We start from the raw sequence: 21,607 nt of genomic DNA, 5'->3' as shown, positions 1-21,607 counted from the left end.
AAATCACTGAATCCACAGGTACTGAATTTAGCATTTCTTTCTCTAGTCCCTGCTTCTGATTATGTTGGCAAATTACTTAACACCAGGGCACATTCTAGTGACTGTCTTGTGCCACAGGGGCAAAAAACAGAAGGAGGTAGAAAGAAAGAACCAGTAGTAGCTAGACCACAGAGATGGTCACTGGAAATATACAATCAAAATCAAGTGAAAAAAACCAAGCATTCATCAATGCAGTGTTTTGTTTGTTTTTTTTTTCCCTAAGCAGTTAATCAGTAGTCAAGCTGATAGCTTTATTCAGTTACAAATAGAAGTTGGTAGCCAGGCATTTGCATGGGTAGGTCCTATCATTTTTACTTTTCCTTTTTACGAGAGAATTTGACAATGCAACTGTGGGTATTTATTGGATGTAATAGTTGTGCTCAGAAAGATTGTTCAGTCTTGATATCTAGCAATAGGGAAAAATTAATAGACAGCGTATTTTACACGTGAAAGAAAGGTGATCTGTCTTTTCCGCTGGCTTTCAGTCAGCAGAAGAGCTGTCTTTTGGCTCTTCACCACAGATTCCATTTGATACTAATTCTCTGACCCTGCTTACTCTTTCCCAGCTTTCTGATTTTAGAACAAAACACAAGCCATTGTGTTTTCCTGGTGGTAATACCCCAGAGAAACTATTGGGTCATATGGGAGTCAAAGGGCCACAGAATTTTCTTTGTTATTCTTTTACTAGGGTGCTGGTTTGTGTTACTTCACAGACCTAAACCTTAATTTTCATGGAGGAGATACTTTGTGCTTGTACCTATTTCTGATGTCTATACTGATCACTGTTAACAGGTTCTACCATACAAATATTGGAAGTTTTGTACAAATGATGATGTAAAGTTATTACTTAGGCTGGATTACTATCTGGCCATAATTAAATTGAAACACAGTGTTTGGTAACTATGTAACAAAATAAACACTCAAAATTTCTACATAAAATTGTGCTCTTGTGGCATGTAACTCATATGCTAATCTACAGTGGCTTTACTATAAAAAGAATTTTTGAAAGTGCTTTTTATTTGTCCCTTTCTAAGAGAGCATTTGAAGAGGAGCTGAATTTTTAGTGAGAGGAAAGGTTCTGCTCTGTCAGAAGGAGCTTTGCTTTCATAGGGAAGTCAACCTAAATCATGTTATAAATGTCAAAACTGATCAGAATTCTTTGAACTGCGACATGATGCTTCCACTTTTCAAAAAATTTTATTCCTTTTAAAGGCAGTGTTATATCTAAACTCCTCCATAGAATTATCTTAAATATTTTAATTCAGTTCAAGTATTGAAGAACTATGTTTGGACTTTATCTCTTAAGCTGAGGAACTTTGGGTAATAAGATTAAATGTTTCTTGCAATGTTAAAATATTATTCTGTGTCAGCAAAGCAAAAGCATTTAAATAAATCTTAGGTATTGGAAATAGTTTAATAGATATTTTTGCATATTTTTGGGACTTTTTTTTTTAAAGGTTTTCCATATAGCAACACAGGGAAAGGCCTTTATTCTCTGTTTTTACTGTTGCATCAGTCTAATCACAACTGTTAAAAAATTTGGGTGTTTGTTCTTCACATCTAAATAAACATGCTTATGAGGTTTTTTTCTATTTCTCTTTCCCACACACAGGGAGTTTTGAGTGCTACCCCACTTGTTTTTATCATCCCATCAGCGTGTTATCTAAGGCTATCCAAGGAGCAGTGGAACCATTCAGATAACCTCATATCCTGCCTGATTCTTGTTCTTGGTGTGCTAGTGATGGCAGTTGGGTTTGTCATGACTGTCTTGCATCCCCAGACATGTAGCCATGGAAAAGAAATGTTCTACTGCTCCCCTAGTAACGTTTCTTTGCACAACAGCACACTTCCACCATAGTAGCACACCAACCTCCAGACTAGACTGGGCGCATCGCACCCTGAGCCATACACACCAGTTAAAAGGAGAGTGGAATAAAGTTTTTTTTATGTTTTGAGATGCATGAATTTTAAACTGTATAAAATTTATATAAATGGTATTTACATACTTGATTTTATGCTGCCATCATTTTTCAGGTAAGATTCCGATTTTAACTGTTAAACACAAAATCTCAGAGGTGCCTTTCATTAGACATTACTTGAATAACTTGCAAGCCTACCAAAAAGGTTGCATTTTTTAACCTTAGTCTGCAAGGCTGTTTACAAGTGATAAATTAAATGTTTTGGAATATAAAACTTTCCCATGTTTCATTGATTTAACTTAGCTTTTATTAATTTTAAAATCTTTAATATGTATTTATTAGCACACTATAGTATGGGGGTTTTATGAAGTCCTGAGAAAATGTATTTCTGGATTTCTGTGTACTGCAATTCTGCTATTAAATCAAAAGACCCTTATTAATTCTGTATTTGATTTTGCAGTAACTGTCCTTTAGAGCTGAAAGCTTCCCTTTTACTGGATCTTGAGTCAAAGGAAACTTTGTATTCTGACTGAACTGTAACTGATACAATTTAATTGTAACTGTTACAATATGTGGTCTTATTATTGAAAAATACTGCACAAATAAATTCACAAGAGTGGATTTTAAAAATTCAACTAGGCAGTCTTTGTAAAAATTTCAAGATTGATGAAGAAGGAAATTACATTGCAGCTCAATTCTTACATTTATACTGCTATTCATTATTTCTGGAATTGAATGGAAACTAACATTCTAAACCTAATTATCATTCTAGTCCTCTGTTTCATTTCAGTGTATGACTAAAGATTTTGTCATGGTTTGTCAAATTTTGGTGATTTGTTAGCGTTTTCTAAAATTCATTTAACCAAGGATTCATGTGTATATATGTATGTCTATAAATATACATATATACATAAGCATATATATAAATACTCACATGCCTATAGAATAGGACTCATTTGAGGCTGAATAGTATGAGTATCCTCAGTCATATCAATGCTGTCATTTTCAAAATGTTTTGTTACCAAATCAGAATGTGAATCTGAGTTAATTTTTGCATTATTGTGATCCTTATGGTTCCTCATACCAGCTAGATATGTAATGCTACTTCATTTTTATGCTGCTTAATGGGGATGGTTTTTGTCTTCATCTTACATGACAAAGCTATGTCATTCAAGACTTCCAGCTAAACAAATGTGTAAGCAAGGGTCACTAATTGGTGATAATACTTCTAAGAATAACACACTTTAAAAAAAGTAGTGCTTCCAAAATAAATGCTTTAACTATACTGTGGTTTTTTTTGTTGTTTCTTTGTTTTTGTTTTTGTTTTTTTAAGTTGTAAAACAATTAGAGGGAAGCATGAGTATTACTCTGCTTTCATTTCTCTACAAAATGTCAACTTTGAGGGTGATAATTTATTTGTTCTCCAGGTACCTGATACTGTTCACGAATAATATTTCTCATCAGTTTAGATTCAGTAATAGCTGATTTTGTCTTAGCTCTGTGTGAATTGTTACTGAATAGATTCACCTTCTTCTATGCCAAATGGAGTCAAACCCAAATAATATTTTCTTGTGACAGCCAAGGAGATCTTTTTGATCAATCATAATTCTTTCATGACCTTTGTTGTTCTTTATTTTTCTGATTTTTTTTAATCTTAAAGCAGGTTACCTTGTTCCAGATATTAATTATAAACTATAGAGTGTCAATGGAATAATTTCCATCTCAATCTGCTTGAGGTTATGCTGTTATTAAATCATGTTTGCATGTCCTTTATGAAGGATGAGTCTTTATATGCTTTTCTACTTTATAAATGGAAATGTAAAGAATTTCTTTTCACTGTTCTTTTTAATTTTTGAAGTGTAAAGTTTGAAGTAGTAACGGTCAGTTAAATGTTTTTGTTGCTGCTAAAGCTTCTTTTGCTCTTAGAAGTTCCTTTTGCCAAAACTAATCAAATTAATGTAATCATATGCTCAGAGGTTTTCATTTGTGAATTTCCCAGGTGATGATGGGGTTCTCCCAGACATAAGTATATTGAAAATGGGAGGTTGGATGTCACAGATGCCGGAATTTAAAGTTAACTGCTATTTGCCTAATGGCTTTATAAAACCTACCATCCCTTCTTTTCCAATATTGGATAGTGAAGCTTCCCTTTATTGAAATGACAAATAACAGCAATCTGGTAAATCCCTTCTTAGAACCTAGGAGGTCCAAATACAGAAAGATAATTCATCATAACAAAAATTCTGATAATGATTTTTTTCTGCAAACACTTAAGACTCCCCAGAATAACATTGAGATGCTCTCACTGGCCTTAGCGTGTGCAGGATCTCACCACAATCTTAGTACTTCAAGCAGAGGTATGCTGGGAGTAGCAATATCCCCAGCTCCAAATGCTCAGTGGTGACAGAACTCCACAGTTTGCATGGAGGGAGAAGAATGTTCTACAAGCACATGCTGGCAGGATTTTCATATCCAAAGCTGGTAGTGTGACTCACTGTTTCTCCAAGTTCCTGTCTCCAGCTGAGAAGGCATTTCAGGACACCAGATGTACAATTACCATTCTCACAGGAGCTAAACTGACAGTTTATGACTTTCTAGAGCAAAGTGCTTCTTAGCAATCACAGAATTCTGAGCATTCACAAAATACTTCCTCCTAAAATTTTGTCAGATGCCCAAACTCCATGAACTACCTGAGACTTTCTAGAGAATTTTTCTTCCTCCTCAAATTTCTCTCTGAAGGGGGAAGCAAAATGGCTCAGGTTTGCTAAATGGATGTATTTCTATATATTTTTCACCCACAAAATCTTTTTATCTCATATAACATACATATATCACATATATTTTCCGCATCAGATAGGGGAAGGTTATTTATTTAATACACTAGTATTTGTGACTCACTGGAGAACAAAACTTAAAAAGTAGTGTGAAGATTTCTTTGGAGTCTGGTGGGAACATGAGGTAAAAGGGAGAAAATAAAAGTGGTAGGGTAAACAAATCAAATATTAGGAGTGCAAAACATGAGACTGAAAAATTAAAACAATGCACAGAAGAGTTCTACTTTTTTAGTAGTTATATCTGTTATAAGATCTAATTTTAAAAGCAATTATTGGGTTTTGGATTTTTTTTTTCAAGAATTGATGTAAATTCTAAAACATTCAAGATTTCAAGAGTTGAATTCAGGACAGTGAAGGAAATAAGTAGCAGCTTTCTAGTTTCTGTTATTCAGTGCTGTTGGAGAAGTTGAAATTTAGGTACTTGCTTAATACATGACTCAAAACTCTTTATGAAGAGAAAGTAATCTGTATGGTTATTCCTCTTTCTGCTTATCTTTCTGTTTTCTCCTGACTAGATGTTGATTCTAGGTGCTTCATAAGGCAATACCATATGGAAAAGCTATAGTTGCTGTATGGAATTCCAAAATAGCATTCAAGAAAAGTTCAGGAAGGTCTGAATTTTCACATGTGATTTCCTAAAAGAGACAGTATCCACTAAACACTGCAAATTCCCTGCAAGAGAATGGACTTACTGTATTAATACAAATAGAGAAGTAATGAACTAAAGACAAAGAAAGCTAGAAACAAGTTAAAAATTACTGTAAGACACTCTAGGAATAAATGACAGATGTCATTCTATAAAACCTGTATTGAGATGAGGTCTTGTAAATTATCTTTTAGTGAGCAGCTTAGGTCTGCCACGAGCAGCACACTTGGCAGGCTCTTCAGCAGTGTCCTTTGTCTTGATGGAGGCAGGACAGCTGACAGTGGTGATTTGCTGTCCCACCAAGAGCACCTGCCTGAGATTGCATAGTGGGATGCTGTGACCACCTCTTGGCACTTCTGTTTTCTGGAGGCAGGGGCTGGCTCATACTTTGCTTTGTGTTCATACACTGCTTAGCACAGTGGCTTCTGATTGATTACGGGGCCTCCTAGGTGCCAGTAACACAAGCAGTAGTTATTATACCGTGGCCATATTTTAGTGTTTCTCTATCATATCCTGTTGCAGTCATCAGTGGATAACATAAATATGTCAGTGGGTGACAGTGGGTCCCTTAGCTTCTATTTTTGGTTATATTTGCGGGAAAAAAGGTTTAGAAGATACCTTCTCACTGTTTGGTTCATTGCATTTTGTGGCTCTCCAGAAAAGGACATGGGTGCCACATGCCTTATTAGTAGTCAAACTAACTAGTAGCTATTCTAGTTTTTGCAGTGCTGCAGGAAAACTCTTGTGAAAAAGCAGTACCTTGTCTATTATACAGATTATGTTCAAACACAGGGCAGTTCTGGCCTTTGTGGAACAATGATTAACACATCAAAGGAGGCATAGGTGGGGTCATGTGACATTTGCTGGAATGACAGCTGCCTAATTTTGACAATCTTTCATATCAACAACAACAAAACAAAACAACAACAAAAAAAAAAAAAACCAAAAAAAAAAAAACTTTGAGGCAAAAGACAAATATTTTAAAGCTTAAACTGACTGCTTGGAAAAAAATGGAACATACCCTACGGAGCAATAAAATGACATGATTACAGAGACATATATTTAAAACTCTTTCCTTTATACTGAGCACTAACTTTTCCTTTTATCATGCCTTTTTCTGTCACAAAGGAATATTACTAATGAACTGCAGCAGTAAGTTTCAGGCTCTTTTCTCTCATATTGCAAGAATACATTACTGAGTGACATACAGTCATGCTTCCCATGCTATTTGACAGAAGTCACTTGATTAGGCACTCACATAAAAAAAATTGAAAAGAAAGGATAAAACATTATCACATGTAAACAATGTTCTGGTCACGGAAATTCACTTCTGCTTATTTTCTCCTTCTCTTTCTAGTTTTTCTGTGGTTTATTTTTTCACAAAGAATTGTCTGTCATTTTTATCAGGTCCTTTTATATCACAGCTCAGTGTTCTGATGTGTGAAGTGCTAAGTATTTTCTACTTTTTTACGTTAATATTCTTATCATCAGCCTACTATAGAATAACAGACATCTTAAAATAACATGAGTTTTCACAAAAGGGTTATTATCTTTCCTGAACTATGTTTTAGCTGTCTTCCAGAGAAGAGAGAAATCCCTTAAGATACAGATCCCTAAAATGAAATTCTGAAGGAAGTAGCATATAATATGTTACCATAACACAGTGTTTTCCAGCATTTTAAATTAGTGGCATGCTGTATGTTGACACCAAACTATTGTAACAATGTTAGTCGGCCTGCAGTGTGAGACAAATGATGTTCTCAGACTCCCATTCATTTATTTAATAGTATATATTAAATCTGTTCCCATTTACTGACTGGGCAATGGAATGGAATATTACCCTATCTCAGAGGACACTAATTCTTAAACTATGCAAAAATATTATTATATAGCTCATTTTATGCAGAAATCTTATTATCCAAGAACAATCTGTAGTGTGCTGGTCCTCCCAGGAACTTCATAACCACCATGAAGCCTTCCTGGAAAGGTAGGACAAGTGTACAGTTACCCAGTAATTACAGGATAATTGACATTTTCAATCTTTCAAAAATCAGATGTAATTTAATCCAGATTCTATAAAAAAAGAGTAGGCCTCAACAGTGAAATGCAAATACAGAATTGATGGCCTATCAAATTGTTGCTGGTGGGTTCTGTGGTACTAGTCTCAGCTCTTAACCCAGCCCATAGGGAGAAAGGCAGGGGAATCTAGACCATAGAGCTGTGTAGCACTTAGCTTCAGCTACAAAAGCCGTGGAAATCCCTGGCAAAATGTACATTTCTTCCTCACAGTCTCTCCCTTCAGCCGTGTGTTTCTAATCTATTGCATGAAGTGGTTTACAGGGCACTGTAAGATTTTAAGATGCAATAGGAAAAGACCATGAAAGTGAGGAAGGTGGATCAGTGTTTGTGACTTTGTAGGTAGAGAAGAGAGTGTGAGAAGCTTGAACAGAGGGAATGGTGTAGCCATGGACCTGCAGGTGCTCTCAAGGCCCACGCCATTGTACTTACAGAGAAGTTAACTCATTGTGACACTGAATAAGAGAATGCATTTAATTTCATGCACATGAAAAGTACAGATAGCATGGCAGAGAAAGCTTGTTATTTTAAATAAAGGATGAATATTTTTACCTACTTTCAGTGAATATCCAATCTTGTATTGCCTAAGAATAACAACAGAAAGATAATAATGCTGCTTGCTGTGAGGTCCACTGCAACTGTTGCCTAAAAGGGCAGGAAATGCAGAAAGATGGCAGGGAACTTGAAACAAATCTTTGGCAGCTTCTGCTGCTATTAAACATGAGCTGAACCAGGATATCAATATAAGCATTCAAAATGCAATAGAAAATAGACAGAAATAATAAGAATAATATTTCCTCTAATATACATAACTCAATCTCTAAAAGTAAAGAACTCTGGACTTCTTGGAGCAGAATTTATTCTGTAAGATTTTCTGAGTTCCCTTGCATTCTACTTTATATTATTAATTGTTGGTAGTCTGATCCCACATTCTTTTATTAAAATGCAGTTCTTCCTTATATGGGTATTCTGTTGTAATTTTTTTTCCCTTGAAAGACTGTAAAACTTGTAGGGTGCTTCCAGAAGCATATATCTTGGAACAAAAGCAGGATGCAACAAGAAAAACATCCTGAAATTTTAGTGGGACATCAAAAGAGGACACTCCTGAACTGAATAAGGAACTTCTTTGAAAACTTGCAAGTACTCTCCACTGATGGTTAAGGCTTTCAAAACTAGAGCAAAAAAAATCCCAACATTGTTCCTGTTGTTCTTTAGTTAGATGTAAACTGGGAATTGAGAATGTGTTTGTAACTTCAGGCATTTTAAACTTCTTAACACATCCCCTCTATAGCCCTTCATTATTACGTGAATTCTACTGTTTCCTCTGGTATGATGCCAATGCATGACTCGTGTCAGCTTTTAATAAATATTTAAAATTTTAAATTGACAGGTAAGTCAATATAGACCTAATGATTATTCAGGTGTTGCCAGCTATTGGGAAATTTGGTGGTTGTTTTTGAAGCAGACCAGCAGATGGTGCTCGAAAATTAGTTGCATCAGGACTGAGTGGTGCCTTTTCAGTTCAGTTTTGTTTGGTTTTTTAGTTGTTTGGGTTTGCTTTTGTTGTTTATAGAATGGCTAATACATTTCTTCATTAAATGAAACTATGAATAAGGATGAAGCAATGGAATACCCGGCAATTTGTGGAATTCTGTCTCTGAATTTTTACTGTTTTTTTTTTTTTCTAGCAATAATTTTTTGGTTTAATTTTCATCTTATTTTATTACTTAATTTCAGTTCAAATACTAAAAGCTTTATTTTTAAATTCTGGCTTTTCTCACAGTCAGACTGAGATGATTTGTCTTGTAGATTTAAGCATAAATGTAATAATATTTGGAGGGGTGATGGTAGATGCAGATGATGGTTAAAAATATGATGCAAATGATGGCTTCTTTTAAAAAATAGAAACATTCTCTGTTTGAGCTGAAGTTTAGCTGCAATGATACACAGTAATCTTCAGAGCCTTGGGAATTTTACACACAGTCCATTAAACATAAAACCTTCTGCAAATCAGAAATTCCAGTGTTAGTGTTGTATTCAGAAAATAGGCATTAGCCTTTGTTAAAATGCAGTAAATTTAACATACTCTGCCATCCTGCTCTCAGTCTATGGCTGTGACAACCTGTTGACATGCTATATTGCAGATTCTGTGGATAGTATGCCCAGGTGCTATGAAATTTGGCAGCTTTACAGTCCCTGCTTTCTTGGATATTTCATGTGCAGACACCTTGATAAATTCCCAGTTCAGTTTAGGTTGCAGAGAGTGAAGATGAACCTAATGTGGGAGCTGTGTAAGCCCCACCCAAGGCATATAGTCTATTTTTAATTAAATATATTGGCGAGTTAATGAAGATGTTTTGCTTGAATATTAAAAGATTAACATTGGAAATAACTGCCTTGAGGTAGCTGTAGTGGATTGGAGAGAGAAATGTGATGAAAAATTTAAAAAGTGACAAGTGGTGTAGTGTCGGTGGCATTTTGTGCAGGAGGGATGAATTAGATGGGTCTTTGGCAGGACAGACATGTTGTGTACAGTGCTAACTTGCATATCAGTGGAGACAGCTACAGAATTCACAATTAATGTAAGAAGTCTATAACAAGTAAAGAAGTTTGGGCTTCATAATTTCCAGGAAAATGCAAGTAGTGTGCACTACACTGGAGTTTGGGATGTGGAAATTTTATGTGGGCATATACACAAAATCAAAACCACCTGTGCATTCTTTGGAAAGTAAAACATGCAGCTTAGAAACAAGAAAAACTTGTAAAACAACATGCAAATAAAGCAAGGTACTGGTCCTTGTCTCTTGCTGCTAAACCTATTATAGACTTAAAAAAAATCTTTCCATTAGTGTTTCAACGAAGGTGTCAGGGGAGAAAAATAAGTATTTATCTGTTCTCTCTTAGGTTGCACATAAAAGTAGGGACCTTAATACAGTATTGCATTAAGGGTACCCTAATGCTAATGAAACAATACAGGACCTTCAGAAAAGCATTTTCAAGTAATCACAGCTCTCATAGTTGACCTGCACTCACCTTGGTTAGTTCTTGGCACGCCTGCAGCATCCATGAGAAGCATGTCTCTGTTAGGTTTTCTGATGTCAGCTACAGAGACTGCTGTATTTTCAGCAGAAAAAAAAATAAATTGCTGAAATCTACATCAGGATTTAATTCAGAACTGTGTATAAATACATACATACAATGTGATTTTTGTGGAACTTAAAGTGTGACTCAAGACCTTTGATAAACTGAGAATGAATCGGACTATCCAGAAAGTCCAAAGCAATGTTAATGGATCTGACTGGTAAGCTGTACGTATAGACAGAAAAAGAAAAGTATTTTTGTAACTGCTATGTCACAATAATCCAGTTTGGAAGTTACATATGCTATGTCATGTCTTTGAACTTAAAGCTAATCAGATGGTTTTCTATGCCTTAGTTCTTATTGTAGTGGCAACTGAGGCTCTTGTATATAGAATACCACTCTGCTTTCTCAAATGCAGGAATTAAGTAATTTATTCATGTTTTTAGTAAGCAAACAGGAGTTGTTGTGTGTACTGATTTTGTGGACTGTATGAATTACCTAAACTTCTGTGGCAGAGTTAGGGACAAGTACAAGCAAGTAATTTGTCTGTACATCTGGAATCTTTGAATACACCTAAAAATCTGTACTGAACTTGAAGTTAGAGCTGCAGCTCATGTGCAGCTGGAAGTCAAGGCCATCCATTAGAGTGAATCTACCCCAAGGCAAGCTATTTTGGGCATGTTCTTATGAAAGAGGTCAGAATTTCCTGTGAAAGTCTCAAAAATGATGGCAACTAAGTTAAGCATACCCATAGATCTATTGCTGTCACACTCTCATCTTTTTCAGGTTTTGATTGTTAGTGCTTTTTTTGCTTTGTTAACTTTTGTTGTATATTATATTTACAGTGCTCCACATGATGTTCATCAGTCTTCTTGTTCCAGTAAAACCTGTGTTTAAAACTTTGTTTCCTGCTCTGATTTCATAATTGTCTTCAAACACTTCACATTCACATTCATCTTTGGCTAAGGGATAAGATCATCCTTCTCTTAACTGAATGCATGTATTTACATTTTCATTGATCTCATCCACAGTAGACTCGGCCAGTCAGAAAACCAGCATGAATATGCTGAGATGGAGATCATAGGGCTGAGGGTCATGGAGTTCAGGCATGCAGTTGTTGCTGACTGCTGTTTTCCTGTAAAGAATAGGAGATTGCTGTGACACAGGCTCTGAAACCTCTGGCAACACGTAGCAGACAAAGACAGCAGTAGGCTCAGAGCAGGCCTATACAAGCTTAGTAGTTTAGCATCTGTTCTAATAACAGCTTCAACAGGAAGCTCTGTTCACCTGTTGCTTGTGTGCTACCTAACATATGCTGTCCCCAACCCTAAATTGGCCTTTCAGGAAAATGCAGTATTGATTATTTCAAAACCTGCCTCTTGCAGTAGGTTATTGAGGCTTTAGAGAGGGGGAACTGATCTCTAGATCAGAGGCTAAATGGCACAGAATGGGTTATATCCACAATATGCATCAGTTGGCCCTTGATGTCCCCTGGACAAAATAGAGCACTGCTCTGGCTTCAGGCATAATTTATGTATGCAAATATTCAGAATTAAGGGAAGGATGCACAACACCTCCTGTTACTGGTAAAGACTTACAGGTAGCATTATACAGAAGGTATGGGAAAGAATAGTAGCTGGTATAGTCAAACCACACCAGGGCTTGATCTGGCTCTATGTTCCTGTCTAATTCAGCAGTATAGACACAGGCTGCCTTGGTGACTGGTGAAAAGTGTGTGCTAGATTAAAAACTGCCTGTTGACAGTACCTGGAGATGCTACTGTACCATTTAAAATTGTCAGACAATGTCAGAGCAGGCTGACAAGGACTTGTTTATGTAGCTCCCACTTAAATAGGCAGACATAAAAGTCCAGAATTGCAGTGGTTTTGTGTTCTACCTGCAGAGGGCATTCATACTGTTCAGTACATCATTACTCTCTAGTTGATAGAGAAAGGATTGTTTATGGTTATATCAGTTATGGGTGCATGAATCAGGAGCTTTATGAAAATTGCTTTATTGAGCATATCTGTCTTCTGTGAAGATTCTGAGAACCTCTAGCTGAGTACATATGAAACAGATGAAAACTGTGGTTGTGAGAAGAGTGGTAAAAGCTGGTCAGAGATTTTCCTAAGTAAAAATACCTTTTGCTAGCTGAACGACTTTTTCATGTTAGTTATAAAGTGTTTTGTTAATTTCTAGCCCTTTGAAATTTAATAATTTTTAGACATAGTTTGTGCACAGTGCAAAATGCTGAACTCCTTTTCAATAAAGCTACTTCACAAAGCTTGTACCGAACTTGCAGAGTGGCAAAAGTTACAAATACGAAAATTTTGGAAAAGGCATAATGAAATCAAGTTAGAATGGAGAAAGGTGATATTTTATTTTCTTGGAACTAAGAAGTGCAAGAAGAAAAAGATAATTATATCAGGGCTATTAATCAAATATTTTTCAAAGCATTTGTTTCAGTTTTCAATTTAGTATGAAAGTGATTCTTGTTTTTGAAGAGAGCATGCCCCTTTGGCAGCCTCAGGAAGTATCTTCATAAAGTATCTCCTGATCCTGGAAGTGGCAAGGACAAGGAATGTAGCCTAGCTGGAAGAACAAGTCTGACAAATGGTAACCCAGGCCCATTGTATCAGACAATGGCAGCTGCTGAATAAACACTGGCAGAACAGTATTAGTCTGCACAAGAGACAAGCTGAAGCACAGAATGCTTGAGAACCTATTCATAATACAGCTGTTGATCCTTGGTGGCCTCTGGAAGTGAAGATGACTGTTAGAAAGTTAGCAGTCTAAAAGTTGAGAATAGACTTTCAAGAAACAGAGAGAAAGGAACAGGCATTCTGGTTTTGGGGATTTGCTTTTAGGACAAACTTTCAGGTAATATTCTAGGAAGTCTGTATTCATTATGTCAAAGTGATTATGAAATCTATAATGGAGAATCCAGGGCATTGAGATGAAAATAAGGTGCTTGTCAGGAGGTCATCCTTGGCAGAAAACACACCTGGATTGCAGTACACAGAATTGCTAGAACTGCAGTTTCCTTTCATGTAATAATCTAGTGTGTATTCATGAAACTGAGAGTGACTGCATGCTGTATTTCAACTTCCACTGCCTGAAAGCTCTCCCCTTGGATGCATATATTTCTGTAGTCTCTTCATACTGTCACAAACTGCTTGACATAGCTTTCTCCTCTGAAATCTCCTCAGCTCTCTGACAAACCTCATTGACTATTCCTTAGTGGAACTCACATAATATTTGAGTGCAATCACTGCAGATGGTGTGCTAAGACTTGCTGCTCTTAATCGTATTTTTAATACTGAAACCTTTCTGCTTATTTATACTTCTAGTAAAAGGGTTTATGAACCTTATTTGTGAAGTGACTTGGGTTACAGTGAATACCAGGTGGAAGAAATTCAGGAAAGCTTTTATTGCTGACTGACACAGATAACTTTCTGTAAAACCTACCCATCCTTACAATGGCCTCTATAATACTGTGTTTATGGTGCCTAATGCATGCATTTCGGTATGGGAATAAAAAAAAAATACTCTTAGGCCTGCTGGATCAAATGTTGCTAAAGAGATTAAATTGCAACAGTTACCTGACTTTTGTACACCTTTGGGTAATGAAAGGGAGGACTGGAGGAGCTGTTGTAACTTGCTGTTTGTTCTAAATTTGGCAGAGTATTCTACCCATGCTTTCTGTTTCATGTATTGCAGATGGGTACTATTCAGGAAGGATCTGCTGGTGAAGTAGATCTTGAAGCAGATGAGGAGTGAGATTTGTAGCAAAAAAGAGGAAAGGCATTAGCACCCTGTGTCTTTACTGTGAGTCCCCATGCCTTTACCAGTTCCATGGTGGCAACCATAAAATTAAATAGATTAGATTATGATTCCACTATTCCAAATAGGTCACATTTTTCATCATGCCTACTATGTAAATTTGAGACTTGACTTGGCTTTGAGCTGACTTACAATTCAGTTAAATATCTATGTTTTTTCACTGGACAAATTAATAATCTCTGGAAAGTATATTTGGTCTTGATGAGACTTTTCACATAAAAATACTAAACTGTATGCAAAAGTTAAAACATATAGTAAATCAAGTCGTGTGGTTCCCCTATAATTTCCAGCATGCTTTTTTCTTACTTTTTTTCTTTTACCAGCTACTAATTTTCTCCTTCAATAATTTAAATTCTTTCTGTTAATCTGTAACTGAAGTAGACTTTGCAAATGAAATGGTACAGTTCCAATCAGATGGATATCTGCTATGGCATTTTGCTCTGTGTGATACTAGCTGCTATCTGGTGCAACCTGGAGAGATCTCTGGAAAGGCCAGATAAACACGAGATAGTAAACTGGATGAGTATTCTTGCTGGATAAACACAAAAGGTAAGCTGTGTTGCACAGAAGGATTTAAGAAATACTATTTCACTTTCTTCTTTCTAGCATCAGGGTAAAGTTCTTATGGCTTAAGCACATTACTGATTCCTAGTGTTCTCCGTCATATAATAGTCAACTTGGATACCTTTTCTGTGCTGTACTCTTGGTTTTTACTTTGGATCATATTTGATTTCACAGTCATCAGTCATCAGGGCGAGCTTCCAGGTTTTAGTCTCTTAGCTACACATAATTGCCACAGCTCTTAAGAGAGGATTCTCTTCACAGTGACTATAATAATGAATTCTGAATGCTGCCCTCACTATCTCCCCCATATTCTAGTTTGCTGAAGATTGTAAAGGGCTTCTTTTCTTATCATAAACCCCAGATTTCTAGGGCTCTTAAACAGAAGTAACTTTCAGTATATATTTCATTATTTAATTCACAGGTAATAAAGACACAGTTAAAACTAGAAAAAATGGACACCTGTAACAGTACAGCTTCAATGCATTACAAAACTGTTGCTCTAAAATCTACTTCCTGGCTTCTTTCTCCTTTGGCATTGTGATTTGTCTTTCTCTGAACTTATAGTAAACTGTGGCATGTGTTCAAAAATTACATTGAAAAATCATCAGTAAGGAGGGATCTTTGCAATGATCAGTAATTTATATCAGTGGCCATCCACGCACAGATATATTGCACATTTGGACACCCTGGTGAAAATTCACTCAGAAGATAGGACAGCAGTTTCCAGCTGTCTGGACAAGCACAATTTTCTGGTTATAGTCTCAGTCACAAACTATGCATGGAAAAACCTGCTGTATGTAGCATTAGGATGTAAATTCTTAATAAAATAAAAAGTATGAATGATAGTATTATGTCATATATAAAGCAAGGTACATGTTGTCCACAATAATAAAATTTACTAGGAAGAAGAAAGAAAAAATTAAAAGCTTCTTTATAAATTTAAAATAATTTTAAGATATTTCCCCCTTCCTCATGATTCCCCAGGTGGTTCTTAAGTCCTGTCTTTTGCCTATTTTTGCGTAATTTGAAGGGAATAGGAGATTTCAATATCTGTACTTTTGAAAAAGGAGACTTTCAGCAACCTTGAGAACACTTCTGCATGCACCTTGAAACATCAGGTAAATTTGCACCCTTATGAATTACTGAGGATCTTGATCTTGCCCTTGAAGCCAGTAGGCTGGAGTTCACCGTGGTATGTGTTGTTCTGAATTGGTGAGTCAGTAGAATAGTGCAGAAGAGGTTCTGGTTTTTTCAAGAGGAATTTCTATTATGTCCAACTGGAGAAGTATTACACATACATATCTGTGACATGACTTAGAATAGAACAGATTCACTTTTGTTGTTTTCTTTGCTTCCAACAAAACACATATATAGTTTGATTTGCAATTCAGAAGCATCATAATAACTGCATAAATTGTATCTAGGTTAACTATCACTGGTTTAAGTCTTCATTAACTAGAGTGTTTTTTTGTCTTTTTGTAGCAGATAAATTTTTTATCATAAAGAGGAGTAAAAATATGTTATTTTATTGAAAGATATGGACAAAAAAAATAATTTCATAATCATCAATTCCAACCAGAAATTACAGTAGTCTAGATATTAGAAATTTAATAGTTTTTGCCATTTCAGTTTGAAGTACATAATTAATATTCACATTCAATACATTTCAAGTTTATATAAGAATGATAGCTATTTGATCCAGCTGCATTGCTTTCCATCTGTTTTCTTCATACACTGAGACAGTAACAAATCTGATTTGCTGAAGACTGTTGATCAAAGTCATTGACGAATACTAGCATTAAGATCTTTCTGTCTTGAAGAAGGATGAAGTTGTGGCAAAATTCAATAGCAATTTTCTTTATGCACTCAGCAGTTTTTTTCATCAGTGGACCATGAAGTGAAAAAAAGGTGATTTGGAAAAGTTTAGAAAAGGAACAGGTTATTATTATAGTTGTTGTTGTTTCTTATATAAATATTATGATAGTTATACAATCTATCCTAAGAGTCACTCTGTTCTAAAGGGGACAGAGTGACTTGGGGATTAATGCCTCACCAAGTGTCCAGCTCAAGGACTTTACTCTCACCTGTGCCATGAATTTGTTCCTATACCTTTATGTTCTTTAACCATGTAATCTGTCCTTGCCAGACATTTTAACCTGTTGATTCTCTCTTTTATCTCAGTCTTCATATTTTATACTGAAAAATGCCATATTTCCTTTTAACCTTCATAGACACAGTCTGTGTTTTAAAACAATTTCCTTCTACCCTCACAGAAATCTAGCTTCTGAGCCACTGTGCAGCTTTATCTTCCCATTCTTTTTCATTCACTTTAAATGTTTCCAAAATTTTCTGCCCTTGGGCCAAGGATTTTCTAGGGTGCCTCTTGAATTACTTAAAACAGGTTATGCAGGAGGGTTCTATCTGTAAAATCAGGAGACAAGAGTTCACGTAAAACGTGGCTGAGTGCCTCAGCTCAAATTGATATAATTTTGATCAGAGTTACCACTGCTTATTTCTCAAATGCAGTTTCCTAAGTGGTGAAAAAAAAAAAATTGCAAATTATTTACAGTGACTCTTTATTTACGCTTCCTTTCCTCTTCTGATTCTACATCTAGGCAGCTCAATTCTGTTTCAATCTTTTCTCTTTAACTGTTTGGCCTAAATACACTCTGATGCATTAATTAGCATATACATGTTTATTTTTGTGAATCTTAGTCTGGAATGAAGCCCATGATCTTGTATTTGCCTATAATGGCCTGACTTTGAAGGTTCAGCCCAGTCAATAAGCATTTCATACACTGCTAGAGAGAGATAAAAGGTCTCCTTGTCCTGGTGCCATCTCTGGAGCACACAGGCCTCACAGCTGTTAATGAGGCCATTCAGCATCCCCACTTTACCCAGCATCTAAAGTAAATCATTCAGCAGAGCTGTAATTCACCTTCTAACACTACCAAACTGCCTTCACCAGCTCTTTGAATGCTTAAGTGCTTAAAAGGTGTGGTGCATTACAATGTAAAAAATAAGACCGAAGGCAAAATCTTGAAATAATAATTACAGTAGGTTCAAAGAAACAGCATATATCTATAGGACTCCTTTAACTTTATTAAAAAGTGACGTCCTGCTGTTTTAAAGTCAGACTTCCAAATATATCTAAAGAGTCACAAAACATGAGAATGGCTTTTCAGTGTCAGATTGAATGTCTTATCTAACTTGGTATCCTTTCTCAGGCAATGTCCAAAAATGGATGTTGAGGGAACACTAGAAAAGGAAGGGAAAACATATATACTCCCAAAAATCAATCATCTATCATCAAGCACTCTGTGGTTCAGGAACTTCCTGAGCAAGAGATGGTGCTTTGTATTTAAGAACTCTTGATGAATTTCTTTACTGGTTACTCCCAGTCTTCTCCAGGAAGAGGCAGGGGAGATAAAATGAGTGCTCTTTTCATTTTCTAACCTTTATTTCTGAGAAAAACATTGGCCCCATTCTACAAAGTCAGAAATAGCTATAGTGCTATCATAGCAGCTCAGTGTCCTGTAGCTCTACTTAGAATGATAACAGCAATTTTGTATCTCCTGGCACAAATGCATGACACTGGAGCTATACATTGGTCATGGGGTGGGATTGACTGATGCATTCAAAATCTTTTTGCTGTATTTAGTTGGGTTTTTCTTTCAAAGGAAAAGCTTAAAAATACCTTTAATGAGCTACTTAAAAGCTGAATCTTCAGATATTTTAATTGTGCAGTCATACTGCTCAGAATAGAACATTACACAGTCTTCTAAATCTGGCCTAATGCCCGAATCAGAATTGGTGAGCTAAGGGCATTTCTTCTGCAGGTTCCATATGGAGCATTTAAAGGCCTATTCTAGCTTTATTTATATATATTATATTTATATATTTTTATTATATAATGTTTATATTTTTTGTGAAAATATTTTGAGTTTAATGCAACTTCCGTTTCTTATTAGTACACCATACTTAACTAGAGTGAATTGACAGATGTTAATGTACAGTAAAAATCAATGTAAATTGCTGCCTGTATACATAGTAATTACCATGTGAGAATTCTAAGCATCATTGTATTCGTTTTTATGCCACAGTAAGCAGAACTAATCCAAACTAGATTGTTAAGCCTTTTTTTCCATCCTGATTGTGGCAAGATACAAATGAAACTTTCCAAACTATGCCTTACTTAGTGGATAGTAAGCAGTGATTTTAGCACAGCAATTTGGAAGGAAGGAATATTGAAAGAACAGCATCTCTGGTGCCAGAAAGAGTGCACCCTATGGCATTATAGACACAATCCCTCCATTAAAAACAAATGGGAAAACTAGTGCTAGACAATACTTCAAACATTTCTTAAATAAAATTAAACGTAGCTAAAACTTAGCTGCTTAAATTAGAAGCATTTAATGATGCTGAATATATACACTGCAGTTTGGTACATCAGTAGCAAATAGGTGTGGATTCAAGTTATGTTTTTATACAATATCTCACAAAGGCAAGACAGCTTTCTCAGTCCATGTTGCCAGGAGCATATTGCTATATCCTTTGCTGCTTAATTACCATTTTTTGTTTACAGAGCATACATAGTGATATATATACTGGTGGATTCTTACCAGAGAATATACCTTGAGCTATTCTGTCCTGTGAACTGCTGTTAACCATAGCCAAGGACAGAAATAATTTAACTTCTACATTCTCCACAAACCTGGCTCTGAAACTGAGCTGTTAGCTTGAGCTGAGCTTCATGCATATGCTAATTTAAAATTGTCTTTGACATGCCTGCACAAGCTGTGTTGACTACTGCATAGATGCTCACTAAAGAGGTAATTCTACAAGGAGACAATGGCAAACTGCAGAAAACAAGCAGTCAAAGCTGACTCTGAAATTACTTGAAATTATTTATGCAAGCTCTCAAACTCAGAGCAGTACTAATTTTCAGATTTAAACCTCAAAGAATTTCTGTAACTACTGTTTCATCTCCCTGTAATGAATCTTATACTAGACTTCATTTGTAACACAGAGCCTTGGGCTCCTATCCAGTGTGTTTGAAAAGTTTGGTGAACTCTGTCAGGTACTCTGAAACCTTTGCGTTAGTATATAGTCATTACTTCTATTCAACTGTTTATTGGGGGGAAAAATATCCAGCTTTCTAAAAGCTTAGAACACTAATAATCTGTGGATCTATGAAGCAGAATATGTGCCTACAATGTGACTTAAATATAACTCAGTGCAGTGTTGTATTCTTGAAACTGCCAGCATATGAACGTGGGATGAGCTTTTTCCCAACAAATACATTCCTCCAGGTCCTTAGAATTCACTCTGTGTGCATATGTGATGAAAATGATCTTTAATTTGTCTGTGCTGAACATCTCACTACTATCTTGTGTTTAAAACAGATGTGATGTGTCCCTTTGGAGCTCAGTTGTGGGGCCTGTTATGAACAAAACAGCCTTGCTGGGACACTTGGCTCGAACTAAGTACTGACATTGAAATGTTAATTAGCTAATTGCTCCTGGGAATCACCTACCCCCCCACCCTCACTACCATTCTAGGACTGGGATGCAAAATAGGGAGACCAGTGGAATCATGGGAGGGGGTTTTGGGGATGAAAAACACCCCTAAATGGAAAGCTGGGCACAGTGGAGGGGGCTGGATGGATGTGCTGGTTGGGGAAAAGGGAACCCCATCCCTAGGCTTTGTCTAACCTGTCAGCATAACCTGCAGAGGACCAGACTGGACTGGGGTGTGGGAAGCAGAAGCAAAGGAACACACTCTTCCTGGTGTTACCAGGAGGGAAGGAGAGGGATAGCTGCTGCTGGATTTTGGCAGCAGACTCTGCACATCCCCCCAGCCTTTGGCTACCAGTGTGCCAGGAGGAGAGTGACAGTCTGCTGGGACTTCAGATACAGATTGGACACCTCTTCACCTCCAGCTACCAGCGTGCCATGGAGATTCCAGGGACAGACTCTGCACACCTTCTCACCCTTTGGCTACTGGGAAAGCTACAACAGGAGGGACAAGCTCCGTGTACAGCCCCCTGCTGAGCTGATCTTTTTAATAAAGAGCTGAACATTAATAAAGGTAAAGTCCCTGCTCATTACAGGGCCTGTTCCAGCTGTACGTCCCTAAAGCACACCTGCAAAAGCACACTGCACACAGAACAGCTTCACTTTCTTGTTAGCATTCCAATGGAGGAACGTCTCTTCCTTCTCCCCCATTAATTCAGTTGTTTAATCAAAGTACACAGCTCATATCATCCAAGTGAAGCATTTAACTCCTCTCCATGCTTCCAAAGCATCTTAACATACGGCATTCAATTCCACTCTGTATGTAGCACCTCCGGGGCTGTCCAGAAAGCACGAGAGCTTTCGAGTTACCCAGGCTAGTTCTGAGCAAGCTGGCTAGGTACCAAGAGATACAAATTTGTGCAGCATAAGGCTTCTCCTTGGCTAATATATCTTGTTTTCCTGACACAGTACAACCATAGCAATATAGATTTCAGAACCTAAAATAACTCATCTGCTTACAACTTAGCTATTGCTACATTATCTCTGTAGAAGAAATCCCCAATTTCCTTTGTATCTAAGTGTATTTTT

The 21,607-nt window shown here is 36.5% G+C and overlaps 1 protein-coding gene across 3 annotated transcripts in view; it reads left to right on the top strand.

Annotated features, from left to right (window-relative positions):
- SLC38A11 (solute carrier family 38 member 11) overlaps nucleotides 1–21,123 on the top strand; it is a 41,990-nt gene extending 20,867 nt beyond the window's left edge. For all 3 annotated transcript variants that reach the window (XM_085585068.1, XM_085585069.1, XM_021528608.3), the window contains one exon: nucleotides 1,652–21,123. In XM_085585068.1, coding sequence (XP_085441194.1) covers nucleotides 1,652–1,897 — 246 coding nt within the window. In that variant the 3' untranslated portion in view covers nucleotides 1,898–21,123. The remainder of the gene's footprint in view (nucleotides 1–1,651) is intronic.
- Nucleotides 21,124–21,607: the final 484 nt, after the last annotated feature.

This window comes from Lonchura striata, chromosome 7, assembly GCF_050655825.1.
Source record: "Lonchura striata isolate lonStrDom1 chromosome 7, ASM5065582v1, whole genome shotgun sequence".
Lineage (NCBI taxonomy): Eukaryota > Metazoa > Chordata > Aves > Passeriformes > Estrildidae > Lonchura > Lonchura striata.
This window is presented reverse-complemented; position numbering and strand designations above follow the sequence as displayed.